Source organism: Tursiops truncatus, chromosome 1 (assembly GCF_011762595.2).
Source record: "Tursiops truncatus isolate mTurTru1 chromosome 1, mTurTru1.mat.Y, whole genome shotgun sequence".
NCBI classification, from domain to species: Eukaryota; Metazoa; Chordata; class Mammalia; order Artiodactyla; family Delphinidae; genus Tursiops; species Tursiops truncatus.
The window spans coordinates 178244682-178259623 of NC_047034.1; the positions used below are offsets into that span (position 1 = coordinate 178244682).

At 57.3% G+C, this 14942-nt stretch overlaps 1 protein-coding gene across 1 annotated transcript in view; it reads right to left on the reverse strand.

Annotated features, from left to right (window-relative positions):
- LOC141278795 (calmodulin-binding transcription activator 1-like) overlaps positions 1–14942 on the reverse strand; it is a 193653-nt gene that overhangs the window by 28071 nt on the left and 150640 nt on the right. The window contains exon 5 of the mRNA XM_073805330.1: positions 11666–11819. Within this exon, the coding sequence (XP_073661431.1) occupies positions 11666–11819 (154 nt within the window). The remainder of the gene's footprint in view (positions 1–11665; positions 11820–14942) is intronic.

A 14942-nucleotide genomic window follows, 5' to 3' on the forward strand; every position in this document is an offset into this window, starting at 1 on the left:
TGTCGGGGCGGGGGCGGGGGGGGACTTCCCTAGCCATCCAGTGGTTAAGACTTTGCACTTCCACTGCAGCGGGCATGGGTTTGATCCCTGGTGGGGGAACTAAGATCCCGCATGCTGCGTGGCAAAATAAATAAATAAAATGTTAAAAAATGCAAAACAAAACAGAGCCTGTGGGAGACAGGCCAGCAGGACCACGCTGGCCAGGGGTCAGGGGTCCCAGTGGCCGCAGCTCTTTTCCTCACATGCGTGTGATCTTGGGAAGATCTTTGATTCCTCTTGGCCTCCGTTTCCTCATCTGTAAAATGGGTGCCTCCCACGGGTTCACCTGATGACACATCTCTGTTCCCCAAGGGACTTCAAAGACACAAGTGGGTCCCACACCCCGGATTCCGATTCAGTGGCGTCCGCAGGAGATCTGAGTCAGGACAGGGTTGAGGGTCCCGAGTGAGAGGACCCTTTCTGCTCTGAAACGTCATGCCTGGAACACTTTGGAAAGGAATTAGACGGTCAGAAAGGCCTACTCTGGGAGGCCCCACACGCTGAGGCAGCCCCAGGAGCTGGTGAGAGCAAGCTGCCTGCCCTCCTAGTCTCTGTGGGGCTGTAACTTCTGGAAGGATATAGGCACATCGGCTGGCGCTTGGGTCACCACGGTAACAGCACATGTGGCCCCTGCCGGGATAGACATTTGGCTTTCTTTACACAGGAAGAGGTTTCTTGGTGCTGTGTCGAGCAGGTGACAAGTGGCATGTTGGTGACAAAGAAAATCCCCCCACCTCCCGACAGAGGCTTTTGGGGGGCCTTTCTCTTGGCCCCCAGCAGCCTGCACTCATCCCGTGCTCCCACCCGGGGACTCAACTCTCTGTAAAGACCTACACAGAGGTGACTGTTTAACTGCTGTCCAGACAGGTCCCCTTGGAGACGGAAACGGGCACTGTGATAATCTGTCTGGACAATGGTGTCACCTGGACGCTCCCAGGCAACCCGGTCCTGTGGTCACCCTACAGAGGAGCCACGTGAGAGAGGCGGGCAGGAGAGGGGCCGCCAGACGCCTCTCCAGGAGTGAACGAGCCTGTTTGGATGTCCCCCAGTTGTTGACACTAGAAGGCTGTCTCCATGGCAACAAGGTCAATGGGAGATGGCAGCCGCGTTGGTTTAATTTTCACTGTATTCTTGTTGACAGGAGTAAAGGCCCGGCTTCTGATTTCTTGGTTCAACTGGATAAAATTTTCATTAGATTTAACTTCTCATATCCAGACACCCACATATGATTCAATTTCCCCGTCTCACCCTCAGCTCCTTCTCCTACTGGTCCTGAGGACATTTTCAGAAATCTCATTTCGAGGAGTGTGGAGGCTGAGCGGGGACAGGGTGGCGTGTGTGTGCGCGGGCACGCGGTGGCGTGTGTGTGTGCGGGCACGCAGTGTCATGTGTGTGCACGGGCACGCGGTGGCGTGTGTGTGCGCGGGCACGCATGGGCTGTGTCCCAAATGGGCTTGTAATTCCTGGTTCTGAATGTCAGGGGACGTGGGGCATAAGACCCCCCTTTCCATCTTTTACCAGGAGGCATCGGCTTCGTTCCAACAGTGAACAAGCCCAGGGAAAGGCAGAGGGTCTGAGGACTTCTTCCAGGTGGGAGGGACCTCGGAGGGGAGGGGTGGGGAGAAGGGCTTCCCAACTGGGAGCTGATTTGGGCCGCTTAGGCCGCACCAGCAGGAAATTCAGGCCACGTGGGGATGGAGTTCCCCGTACCTCTGCACTTGACCTCACAGGCAATCTCCTAGAAGCTCAGTGGCATAAAAAGTGGCCTGGCTGAGCGGTTCCGCACCGGCCCCGCTCACTGGGCCAAGGATGTGCATCGTGGAGCGATTTGAGTCTCGCAGAATCTCCTGATTTGCTGAGTGGCATTGTGACCGAGGCCGGGAATTCTTTGCTCTGTAGTGAGAGCGTGAGTGTGCTTGAAGTTCTCTGATTGTCTAGCAATGTTGGATGGAAGCCCAATTTGGCAGTGGGCGGGGGGGGAGAAGAAGCTTTAGCCATTCTCCCACATCTGGGAACCACGTGGGGTCTGAATTCTCTTCTCTTTTAGGCGCGACTGCAGCCTCTTCTCCCAGGCTCTGCCCAGGGGCTTAGGTGGCAGGAGTGACCACCTGTCCGCCAGCCCCTCCGGGCCACTAGCAGCGGGGGCAGGGGACCAGGTTTTTGGGTTCCGAAGGGTCTCCGTTTTGCTTTTGGGAGACCCTGGACTCAGATCCCTCCTCCGTGTGCCCGGAGGCGGCGCCCTAGAAAGGGGTAGCTGTCTCTCGCCTCCTACCAGAACCTTCAATTTTCAAAGAGAAGCTGAAAATCTGGAGATTAAAATGTTGGCAACAAATTCTAAGTTTAACAAAATCACCCCCCAGCATGAGCAGGGCTGTGTCAGCTCTGGGAGGTGGTCAGGCACACCCTGCCCACCAGCACAGAGGGACCCCCATCAAAGCTCCTGGAATTAGTGGACGGCAGAGTCGGAGCAGGGGATTCTGTGACAGCAGGGAGTGCACGGCGCCCAAGCGGCCCTGAGGGGGCAAGTAGCCAGCGAGGGACAGGAAGTCAAAATAAGTACTTCTCTTTCAGTTCTCTGATGTGGGGGACAAACCAGCTAAATAAAATTTAGCCCAAGGGAGAAAGGCACATTTGCAAAACAAGCCTGGATCCTTCCAGCAGAGCAGGAAAAGGAAGTAATCCCTATTTAAAACCAGCCTATCCTACTAAGTGAAGTCAGCCAGACAGAGAAAGACAAATATGGTATGATATTGCATATATGTGGAATCTCAAAAAAAAAAAAAAAGGGGGCTTCCCTGGTGGCACAGTGGTTAAGAGTCTGCCTGCCAATGCAGGGGACACGGGTTCGAGCCCTGGTCTGGGAAGATCCCACATGCCGCGGAGCAACTAAGCCCGTGGGCCACAACTACTGAGCCCATGTGCCTAGAGGCTGTGCTCTGCAACAAGAGAAGCCACCACAATGAGACACCAGCGATCTGCAACGAAGAGTAGCCTCCACTCACTGTGACTGAAAAGAAAGCCCCCATGCAGCAATGAAGAACCAATGCAGCCCAAAATAAATAAATTAAAAAAAAAGGAACAAATGAACTTATTTACAAAACAGAAAGAGACTCACAGACATAGAAAACAAACTCCTGGTTACCAAAAGGGAAAGGTGGGGAGGGATAAATTAAGAGTTTGGGATTAACATATACACACGACTACATATAAAATAGATAATCAACAAGGACCTACTGTATAGCACAGGGAACTATACTCAATATTTTGTAGTAACCTAGAAGGGAAAAGAATCTGACAGAAAGAATATATATGTACACATTTGAATCACTGTGCTGTACACCTAAAACTAACACAACATTGTAAAGCAACTCTACCTCAATTAAAGAAAACAAATCAGCCTTGCCTCTTCCTGCCTCTGCACTGCCTGCTCTCCCCTGCGCCAGGCTGGGCGGTGCCTGGGAGGCGTCCTAGAGAGAGGGAGATGTAAGGAGACCCACGCTGCCTGCTCTTCATCCCTGCAGCTCCTAACCAAAGAGACAAGCAAGATGGACAGGGGAATCCTCCCCAGGCCCTTGTGTACTGAACCGCCTCCCTCCGTGACTCCAAATCCAGCTGACACAGGCACAAGGCGGGGCAGAACCTCTGGGCCTCACGGGCTTCATCCACTGATTAACGCCTCTGCACTTAGGGAAAGAGCTGCGGTCCTGGGCCCTGGGCCCGCCACGGGGATGCAGATGGGCTTCCCTTTATGGGACTCCAGGGTTTCTCATGACTTCAAGTCGGTAAGTGTCTGGCAAGACCCCATTATGTGCCTGACACTAACATCTAACTTTCAACCCAAGGAAACTTCTAGGGCTGGTACCATGTCTTAATCCAGAGTCTATGGAAAGACTTCACGGGGTCCTGAAACACCCAGAAGTGATACACCCTACTCTTTGCACAAGTTCAAGGTCAGCATTGCCTCCGGTGCCAGCCTCACTTCCACATGGATCTGAGAATCAGCTGATACTCAAAGAGGCCTGTGGCCCCAAAAAGGGGCCGACCCTGATCTCTGCAACAGGGCTCCTTGGCTGGCTTCTCGCTGGAAACTGCATTAGGCTAGGATCTCTCAAAAAGCAGGAGAATCTTGCTTGTTAAAAACTTCAGATTCCTGGGACGTCCCTGGCAGCCTAGTGGTTAGGAGTCCACGCTTTCACTGCCCTGGCCCGGGTTCAGTCCCTGGTCAGGGAACTGAGATCCCGCAAGATTCATGGCAAAAAAAAAAAACAAAAAAAAAACAAAAAAAACATTCCTAGGTCCCTGCCTTTTATCAACCTGCCCCGGAGGTTCTGATACGGGCCACTGCTGCCGGCACTGAGCCCATGTCTGTGCCCAGGCTCTGCGGGCCTTGAAGGACTGGCAGGGGGTGGTGGGTAGCGAGAGGTGGGGGAACCACAGCTGCTCTGTCTTCCCTGAGCCCCCGTGGTGAGCGGCCTGGAGATGCACACTCTCCTCCCTGACTCCTGGTCTCTCACTCCTACCCTGAGTCTAACTCCAGAGATGGGAACACTGGAAAAGGCTGCTAATTGGGTATTTCTGGCCAGAAAGAAACCTTCCAGCCCTGGGTGACAACAGCTTCCCCTTTCCCTGGACTGATCTACCCCCCACCTTTCCCTCCCAACTCACGGTACCCCCGCGTGCAGCTCCATGGGGGCAGCAGCTATGCGACTTGCTTTGCAAGTGCCCCTCCATCACCCAGACTGAGACTTGAAGCATGCGTTCCCGGTCACGGGCTAAGCTGCCAGCCCCTCCACCTGCAACCGGCCAGGCTATGCCTGATTAGGATAGACCGCATGGGAGAGGAGGCTCCCTAGGGCCCCCTTCTGTCTGTTCCAGCCCCCCCATCCCCCTCCCAGACCCAGAATCACAGAGCAGGTTCCCGGCACCAGGTCCACAGGCAGGGGTGAGTCGTGCCCCCTGCCTGCCTGCTCCCATCCCAGCCTGGGGAGTGGGACGCCTCCGGAGAGGTCACGTCTCTGAGCCGCTCTGCTGCTGCAGGCCACCAGGTGGCGCTAGGCGACCAGGAACCGGTTTGGTGTGGGTCCCAGAAAGGAAAGCCTTTGTTGATTTTACTTCTTGATGTTCTATAATCACCAGGATGACAATCTAAGCAAAAAAGCAAAACAAATAAACACCGCCCCTCTTACTGGGTCTTTGGTCTTTGTCTGGAAAATGATGAAAAAACAACAGGCGCCTTGACATACAACCTGAGGCTTGGGTGTGGCAACAGTGAGGTCAGCAGGCAGAGGAAGGGCTGGGGGCTCTGGAGACGGAGGGACCTCACTGTTGGCTTAACCTGCGGGGTGAGTAGCTCCTGGAAGACGCCGCTGAGAACCAGTCTGTTCCTTCTGGCCTCCGCCGCATCAGCCACGTCTCAGCAAGGGGGTTCCTGTCTCCAGCCACCCTGCCTTTGCCGTCCCGGCCTCACGGAGGCACAGAGGCTGTGCTCCTCCGGAGGGCGCACGGGGAGGGGCTGACACCCTGGCTTCTGGAACACCTACAGGCTGCAGGAGCCCAGGGACCAAGGTGACTGGGAGAACTGAGGATTTCGGGGAGCTAGGGGGGCACACTTGAACCCCACACTCAACGTGGGCTCCACCACCATCAAAATGGCCCTCATCACCTTAGACTTGGCTTGGTCTTTGCCCACCTACACTCAACGTGGCCTCCCTCCCCACACTGAATATGGATGGCCTCCACCCTCACTACCAACATGGCCTCCATCCCTCTCCACACTCAACATGGCCTCCATCCCCACTACCAACATGGCCTCCATCCCTCTCCACACTCAACATGGCCTCCACTCTCACTACCAACATGGCCTCCACCCCTCTCCACACTCAACATGGCCTCCATCCCTACTACCAACTTGGACTTTATCACTTCATTCTTGACATAACTTCCTGCCTCACACTCAACACGGCTTCCTCAGTATGGCCTCCACTCCCGTGTACTCAACGTGACTTCCGCCTCCCCCCACCCTCCCGTCAACATGACCTTAACCACCTCACACTCAACCTGGCCTCTACCCGCACCCATAACACGGCTCCCATGACATCTACACCTCTCCCTCCATGCGATTTCCATCACTTCGTACTCAGTGTGCCCTTTAAGCCTCAAACGTGAGGCTCACTGCAGTCACCTCAGCGCACACCTGTGTGCACCCCTGCCTGCTCTCTCCTTCTTGCTGCCCACCCAGCCTCCCTGCCTCCTGTCTGTCCCGCACGTCCCTCCAGGCCAGGGGACCAGGGAGCCTCCCGACTGCTCCGAGCCTGGGTCTCCTGGATGTCTGGGCACTTGAAGGCAGAGCCGTGTATTCTGCTCTCAGGCCGTCTGCTTCGGGCCCCTCAGCCGGTCCGGCCTCTTGGGTTTGTCTTCCTGAGGGCAGGGCCCGGGCTTTTCCCCACCTGGCAGCCTCTGCAGGGCTGGTACTGGGCTGAGCTCAGAGCAGAGGTTCTAGAAGCTTGTTCTGGTTTGGTGTTGGGGGCGCAGGAGTTCCCGAGGGGCCGTCCAGCTGGTCTTTGCCGGTGCCCCTCAGCACAGGGCTTAGCAGGGGCTGAGCCCTCAAACTCAGGAGAGAGGACCGGCCTTCTGGCTCCGACGCAGCCCCGACACCTACATACTTTGTGTCCACGATGTCGTTTGACAGCCACAGGGCCGCAGGGAAGGGCCCATGATCATCCCGCCCTGAAGGACGATGCTGCTAGGAGGGCTGGGGTGACCCGCGCTAGGCCGCTTGCTGGTCAGAGGAGGAGCTGGGACCCCCCCCCCCTGCTCCCAGGGCTGTCCTTCTACCCATCCCCCCGCCCTCACTGCCACTTCACCCACTTTCAGGGGGAGGGTTAGGCACTTGCTGTGGCCCAGACAGTGCCAGTGTCCCCACCTGAGCCGGTGAGGGGACGGTGGTGGTGTGTTGAAGGGCTCTTGGAGAGAGCCTTGAGGCTGGAGGGGCTAGAAAACAGCCCTGGCCCTGCTGACTCACACGTGCGTCCCCGCGCATGTCCCTGTGGGTCGTGGGCCGTGTGTGCATGTGTGCACTGAGGTGTGCACGGACGTCGGCAAGGGGGCTCCCCAGCCAGCTCTCCTGCTTTGCCCACCCAGTGCCACTGAGGCCCCGGGACCCCTGAGCAATGATAGAGGGGCTCCAGGAAGGCAGCGAGAGCAGAGCCAAGCCCAGAGGTAGCCGGTGGAGCCACCAGTGGCCTCTGGGCCCAGGGAGGCCTGCGAGGAGGCCCAGGGCTTGCTGGGCAACGCAGGGCCACCTGGCCGGCTAGGGCGCTCCAAGCGGAGCCCCAGGGAGAGGGGGACAGCTGGGGAAGGGCTGAGAACACAGCTTAAATCTCACGCCCTCATCCCTCACTCTGCATGGGAAAACCTCACCACCTGCTAGCCGGGAAGCGGCTGGCATCCCGTCCCCTCGTGGGCTGCGAAGGAATGCGGCAGGGCAGAAAGCCGCGGAGCTCAGAGTTGAGGGTCCACTCCAAGGGAACTGGCTCCATCTGACTCCCTGAGGGTGGAGGGCCACCGTGGTTCGGGGCAGCCGAGGATCACTGAGCGAGTTTCCCGCCAGGCTGGCGGGACCGAGGCACAGAGCTTGTCTTGCCCATCATTCTTCCCACTCAAGGTTGACCCGGGAGGAGCGGATCCCACCTGCCCAGCCCCCACTCGCACTATGGCAGTTCGCCGGGTCCAAAGCGGGTGGTCTCTCAGACCGGCTGCGCTGGAACATACCCTGGAGTTTCCGGGATGAGATGTGCTGACCTTTAGATCATGTTCACTTGAGTTCCATAAACTCCAACCCTCAGACGGACGGGCATCCTCAGGCCTTGAGCTGAGCTGAGCAATTCTCAGCTGAGGCCTTACAGGAGGCTCCCTAGGCTGCACTTGGCTCTACTCAGCCCTGAAGGACTCACATGCAGAACCCTATTCCCCAAAGGAAGTTAGGATGGTAGTGCTTAGAAAAGACTATACTTCCCAGACTCCCTTGCCAACGAGGGGTGACCCTATGACCAAATTCTAGCCAATGATATATGAGTGGAAGCGTTGTGTGCCACTTCTGGCCCCCGTCCTTAAAGGGATGAAGTTTGCCTTCCATCTCTTCTTCCCTTCCCTCTGGTTGGAATGCAGTTATGATGGCAGGTGCTGGAGCAGCCGTCTTGGGCCACATAAAGAGGGCAACGCCCTAGGGATGGCAGAGCAACCAGCTGGAAAGAGCCTGAGCGGCTGATCTGGTCCCTGACACTGTGAGGCTGCCCCATCAACCCAGAATTTCTCTGTGAAAGAGAAATAAGCTTTAAGCCACTATTCTTTTTGTCTTCGTCACAGCGGCAGGACCCGTATTCTAAATACCACAGAAGGGACTGCAAAAGACGGGAAGCGTTGCTGGAAATAGACCGGGAATTCCTATCAGAGATCTTAATTTTTTCCCCCTTGTCTTTGCTTTTTTTTAGTCTGGAGGAGGCATCCCTCAGTTTGCAGGTTGAAGGGAAGCCCCCATAGGACTAAAGGGCACCCCAGCAAGAATCAAGGTGGGGTTCTTGGAATCCGTCTGGCTCAGAAGTTGGCGTCTGTAGGATCTCCCCACCCCATCGTCAACAGGTGAGGCGAAGGCGGGGGAGCAGAGTCTCCTTCCCCACGATGAACACAACATTTTGATTAAACCACTGACAACTCTGCTGCAGGGCAGAGAAATTTGGAAACATCAGGAAGTCAACCTGTGAAGTCTTTGAAGGAATGTGATTTATGTGAAAATGTGATGAAGCTAACGTGTTTGGCTCCAGCGCTGGGGTGGCACGCCTGATTGCGGAACCCAATCTGATGCCTTCCTGGCTCCCAGCATACCTCTGCTTTCCCCGAACACGGGTAGCTGGTGCTCTGTGTGTGTTCCAAACCCAGTCGGCATCTAAAGCTTTTATTGGAGCCGTATTTCCCGGGCTGTGTTTCCGGGCTGTGCATGTCTAACCGGAGCTACGCACACACACACACACACACATGCACACCCTGAGTGACTGCACCGCGCTGCTCTCGTGTCTGGGCACCAGGGACCCAAGTGTGATTAGCTTTATGGGGTGTTTGTTGTAGTTTTACATAATTTCCTTGATGCACTGCAGACTTTTAAAAGGCGTTCACAGTTCCCTCCAGTTAAGCATCAGAGAAGGACCGAGGTCTGGTTTCCAGCCCCTGGAGTTCATGGCTTCATCCCCTTGCCTGCTGTGGGAGGTGGCATTCCTGTTGGACTCAGACAGGCTCCTGTGTGGGAGGGGGACTTTTCCCAGGTGGGGCCCCTTCTGAGGATGGGGGCTGTTGTAAGGGGGTGGAGGCAATGAAGGGAGAAAAAGGAAGCAGCTCTGATAAAAGAATGGGGAGGCAAGGGGCCACAGGGTGGCTTACAAGAGAACGGCCATCGGTGTGTGTTGAGACGCGTTAGGAGGGCCCAGGCCAGAGCCTCTGCCTGGGGTGGCCACCTTGAAAGGTATCTCTCTCCTCGGGAACATCCCCTTGGCTAATCTCTGGCCAGCTCGGTCTCTGGAACCTCCCAGGACATGGGATGAAACAGTGGCTTCAGCGCCTCGGACCCGGGTCTGCAGAGGCCCAGGAGCCAAGCTGGGCCCCTCGGAGTGGGGGCCGGATGCTGCTGGACTTGGTACAGAGACTGCTGGATGCTTTCCCTCACTTTCCAGAAAGGGAACTAGGGTTCTGAGAGGGTGAGTGATTGGCCTGAGGTCACACAGTGAAGCAGTCCCAGAACCAGGTGCGCACCTGCAGCGCCTGGCTGCCCGGACTCGACTGGCCTGGCAGCGCAGTGCCAGTGCCAGCGGTTATCAGAGCCATTGCCCCCACCCAGCCAAGGCTCTGCCAAAGAGCAAGTGTGGGCAGCTCTGGGGGAGGAAACCCAAGGTCAAGTGCAAGCCCTGCACATTTAGGCACCACGGAATGGAAGGCGCGGGTGGGCGGGGCGGCAGAGCAGACCCAGCACCACTGCCCTGCTCCCCAGTCCCTGGCCTGGCCTTGGAGGGGTGCCACTGGGCAGCTCCGGCCTGGACACCGGGGGCCTCTGTCAGGTGCTGCGGAGAGGGGATCAAGCTGGGCCCAGCCACGCTTACCCAGCCCCCTCACAGATATTTACAGAGAGCCTTCCACGTGCCAGCACGGTGCGGGGCCCCGAGGAGCGGCAGGTGGCAAAGGATCACGGGAATTAGCTGGGATGTTTCCCAAGTTTCTGGGTGCTCCGCAGAGCTCTGAAGAGGCTTGCGTGTCCCCTTCTGGTTAAGGAGGCTGACTTCATTCTGATGTCTCCCTGGGCAGGGGCAGTAGCGTGGGGTCTGCAGGCGGATGAGCTGCGGGCCCACCCAGGAGCTCATGCTCCGTCCTGAGGGTACCAGGTGGCTTCAACAGGACGGCTCTGGTCAGAGCTGCAGTTGAGGAGGGTTCCACCGGGCACAGCCTGAGCCTGGAAGGCCCTGGGCCTCCTGGCTTTAGTTCCTGGTGGCGGCAGCGAGGCCAAGCTGGCCGGAGCCTCCCCACGGGCACATGGCTGAGGAGGACAGCATGGGGGTGGACCTCAGCCTTGGGGTCCAGCCCCTGGGCGGGCTGGACCATCAGCCTATTGGGGGTCCACTTCCCTACTCAGAACCCTGTCCCTCCCGACCCCATCCCCAACCTTGTGGCTGGTGGGGGGATCCTCCCATCTGAGCACTGAAGGCTTCTCAGGATGAGCTGGTCACCACAGGTGCCACGTGGCCTCAGCATGGACACTCAGTGACCGGACATTCGCTGCGCCCAGGAAAGGACATTTCAGCTGCTCCCTGGATGTGTTTCCTCCCCGCAGCCCGACTTCCAAGGGGGCCACAGGTTCTGACGACCCATTGACCTGCTCCCTGAGGTCTAGTGTGATGACAGGTCTTTGCCCAGAGCCTCAGAGATCAGTGTTCCGGAACCCAGGGCCCTGTGCACTGGACGGCTTTCCCCGGGTCTGTTCTCCCTGAGCCCTCCGTCCAGGCAGCAGGAGATGCCACCGGGAGCCCCTGACAGCTGCCCGTGGAAACCAGGCACCGGCCATGTCCCGGCTTTTCGGACGCGCTCGGTGTTTTGCATTCAGAGCTCTGCTCCTGACAGATGCTCCCGGCAGCCTCACTTTGCTGACAAAATGAAATCCAGCTCAGTTCCCGTTACTTGTGTGCCTCCCTGTCCGGGAGCCAAGGGTGCCCCGTGTCCAGGAGCAGATGGGCCAAGGGCAGGAGCCTGGCCAGCCTGGCCGCGGGCCACAGGCCTCTCCCTCCCCGGACTGCCACCGCGCCCCTGTGTGCGGCCTGCAAGGCAGAGGTCCCAGGCGCTCTCCACTCTGCTCCTCGCCCACGGGTTTTGTGCTCTGGAACCCACGTTTCTCATCTGTAACGTGGGCTGATATCTGGGTCCCGGCCGTCGCATAGGGAGCCCCCGAGGACCGGGTGGAATTGGGCAGGGTCCTTGTAACAGCTAAGTTCACTGTCATCCGAGCAGAATGGGGCTCCCGCCCCCGGATCCCCAGGCCCCGGAGGACCTCTGGCCCTGCCTGGGTGGCCCTGGCCGACCGGCCGCGCCTACTCACACATGGGCTTCAGCTGCCCGATGAGCTCCTCCTTGGTCCATTTCACCCACTCCTTCTTGTCGGTGTTGATGGAGCAGAGGACGGGCCCGCAGGGCTTGCCGCAGTCCTCGATGGCCGGGACATTCAGGTAGTGCACCAGGACGATGTCAGGGTTCTGGGGGGAGAGCACAGACACTGGTAGCATGAGGGTGGTACGGAGCCTGCCCAAGGTCACCCCAGCAGGTACAGACAGGCTGAGCATCTCCACGCCGGGCTTTCTCAACCTGGGCACCACTCACCCGTGGAACCAGATCATTGTCTCCGGTGGGGGACCACCCAGCAGCACCCCGGGCCTCTGGTGAGATGCCATTAAACCCCACCCCCTCCCCCAAATCTTGCCTGTTACCCCCCCGGGGCCAAAACTGGCCTCCGTTGAGACCCACTGCTCTACATGTGGGCGGATTCATGTGTAACTAAGGGCCACACATGAAGTTAAATGTCCCTCTAGCCTCATGTCCCGGACCTACGCCCACAGCTGCCCCAGCAGCACCGGCCCCTGCTCCGCTCTTTACACGCACTTCCTCACTGCAGGTCCCTGGACGTCCCTGATGGGTATCACCACCACCCTCTTCTTAAGGGGGAAACGGAGTTCCTAGAGTTTAAGGCACCCGCATCTTTTTTTTTTTTTTTGGCCACCCCGCGTGACATGTGGAACTTCCCTGACCAAGGATCGAACCCGTGTCCCCTGCAGTGGAAGCGCAGAGTCTTAACCACTGGACCACCGGGGAAGTCCAAGGCATCCACTTCTAAGGGCTGGATGCCCCTCTGCCCCTCAGCCTGTGGTCTCCCTGCACAAGCATCTCTAAGCATCGCCCAGGAGACAGCTGTCACTTGGAACCTCTGGAAAATCTTCCTTGGAAATCTCTTCGGAGCTTATGAATGGAAAGAACTCTCCCCGTGAAGATGGTGAAAGCACGGTTTTGTCCCCAAGTGGTTTTATTGAAATGGGGCAGCCTCTTGCCATCAGATCCAATTCAAGGTGACTGCGTCGCTCTCCACCCAGCACCAGCTCTGATAGCAACACACCACGGGGGCCTCTGTGGGGCAGCAGCTTCACTGCAAAGAGCACGGGCCCTTCTGTGGCTTTCCGTGGCCCCCCAGAGGGTGAGGCTGTTTATTGGGTCTTGTCAGTCCTGACAAAGTTGTTTAAAAAAAAGCAGCCGCGTCACTTTATAACGCATCTGAATAAACGCAGAAAAACCTCCTACCCCAATCAGAAAGTATTTCTTGAACCGTAAGGAAGTGCATAATAATATAGCAAGGTGCTGCAGGGAACTCTGGAAAAGCCACTTGGAAGGTCCCATCCTGTGCTATTTGCCAGATACGGCTCCTCGGTTTCTCCCTCTGGATACCCAACCCCGAGTCCTGGGCGGGCGCGAGGACCAGGGCATGGAGGAGCCTGGGTCTGCGGTCACCTTTTAGGATCTGATCAGAGCCAGAGTAATACATGAATAAGTGACTCAATCAGTGCGTTAATAAATAAGGACTCGAGACGACTCCATGACCGGTGCAGGAAAGTACACTGGTATAATTTTAAAAGATTTTCAATAAGGGTTGGAACGGAGAGTTTTTTTTCTTGCCGACGCTCAGTTAACCAGGAAATTAAATCCACACGAACAGGAGGTTTCTCGTTAATGGCAGCTTTTCTGGATTGCGGTAATCACGCCCCTTAATAACAATGATAATCCCTGACATCGCACAGCACTTTATTCTTTTCACAGCACTTTCTAGCCATGAGCTCCTTTGGTGCCCATGCAAGCTGGGGACCCGGGCTGGGCTGGGCAGGGCAGGGCTGGGCAGGGCAGGGCTGGGCAGGGCAGGGCTGGGCAGGGCTGGGCTGGGCAGGGCTGGGCAGGGCAAGGCTGGGCAGGGCGCTTTCTGTCTGCAATGAGGACCCCGAAAGCCCAGTGAAGTTGTGACTTGACCAAAGCTGTGTGCCTGGCAAGGCACAGAGCTGGGGCTGGAAGCCACAGTTCTGACTCTGCTTTCAGGTCCTGCCGAGACATCTGGTGACCTCTTTTTCGCCCAGGCTAACTGCCTTCCCATTTCATATTTAAATTCGTCCTTGCAATATGCCCAAGAGGCAGTGGGCTAGGTAGATTTGTCATGCCCGTGGCCTGGATGGGGTAGCCCAGGAGAGAGGGAGCCATCCTCCCTGTGTCCCAGCCCTCTGTTCTTTCTACCGACCAGCACAGTGGCCTCCTCGGGCTGGGAGCTCCTGCTTGAGTCTGTGCTTGTCCAGACGGCAGCGTCGGCCACTGAGCAAGACAGAGTAGGAATCAAAGGGATGCAGGGGCCCGCAGGCCACTCAGGGCTTCCTCTGATCACAGCCCCTGGAGCAGGCGCCCAGCCCTGCGGGAGGAAGCCAGGATGCCAGATGTCTGGGAAATGAAAGGCCCTTAGCTTCCGGCCCCACTGCCCCACTGAGCGCAGCCTGGGCACCTGGAAAAGCTGTGGGAAGCCAGGGCGGTGGGAGGGCAGGCGGGGGCCTGGGAAGCAAAGGGCACAGAAACCATGCACCGAAACCCCCAGAACTTGAGCTCCTGCCCCACAGCACCCAGACTCTCCTATCTCAGGAAGTCCCATTCCTTCCTTCAGGGTCCAGCTCCATTTCTGCATAACCAGCCTCCACCTACTCTTTGACGACAGGCACAGGCTCGACACCTCTTCCTCCAGGAAGCCTTTCTGGATACCTCACCCTCTGTACCTCCACCACAGCAGGGTGGAGATTGGGTAGAGATTGTCTTAATAGTCTGTAAGCTTCCTTCGTCTGCTCAAGCACAGGGACAGTGCCCGGGAGCTATCACAGCAACTGGCAACGCCTGCTGTTCATTTCTTTTTTGCAGAGTTGAATCAGGCTGACTTTGGATCTTCTATCCATACTCCTCCCAGACTTGTGCTCAGCTGACACCTGGTTTTGGTTTTGTGTCTTCGAAGGGCAGGGCAGCTTCTCTGAACACAGGGTGTTCGTAGGAAGCTAAGAGGCAAGGCTGGTTCTTAACCTTTTCTGGGTCTAAGGCCTCTGAGAATTTGATGAGCGCTGTGGCTTCTCCACTCCCAGCCCAGAAGAACTCCCCAAGGCGCATCAACGCTGCATTGCAGGAGCGGACAGACCCGGTGGTCTGTGGACCCCACATCTGTAGCCAGGGACTTAGGGATTCAAGGTCCACTGTGGCCCCTTTCAACTCAGGGGATGCGCCCAACACGTACCTCCCCTTCCCAGGAGCCTCCTTCCTGG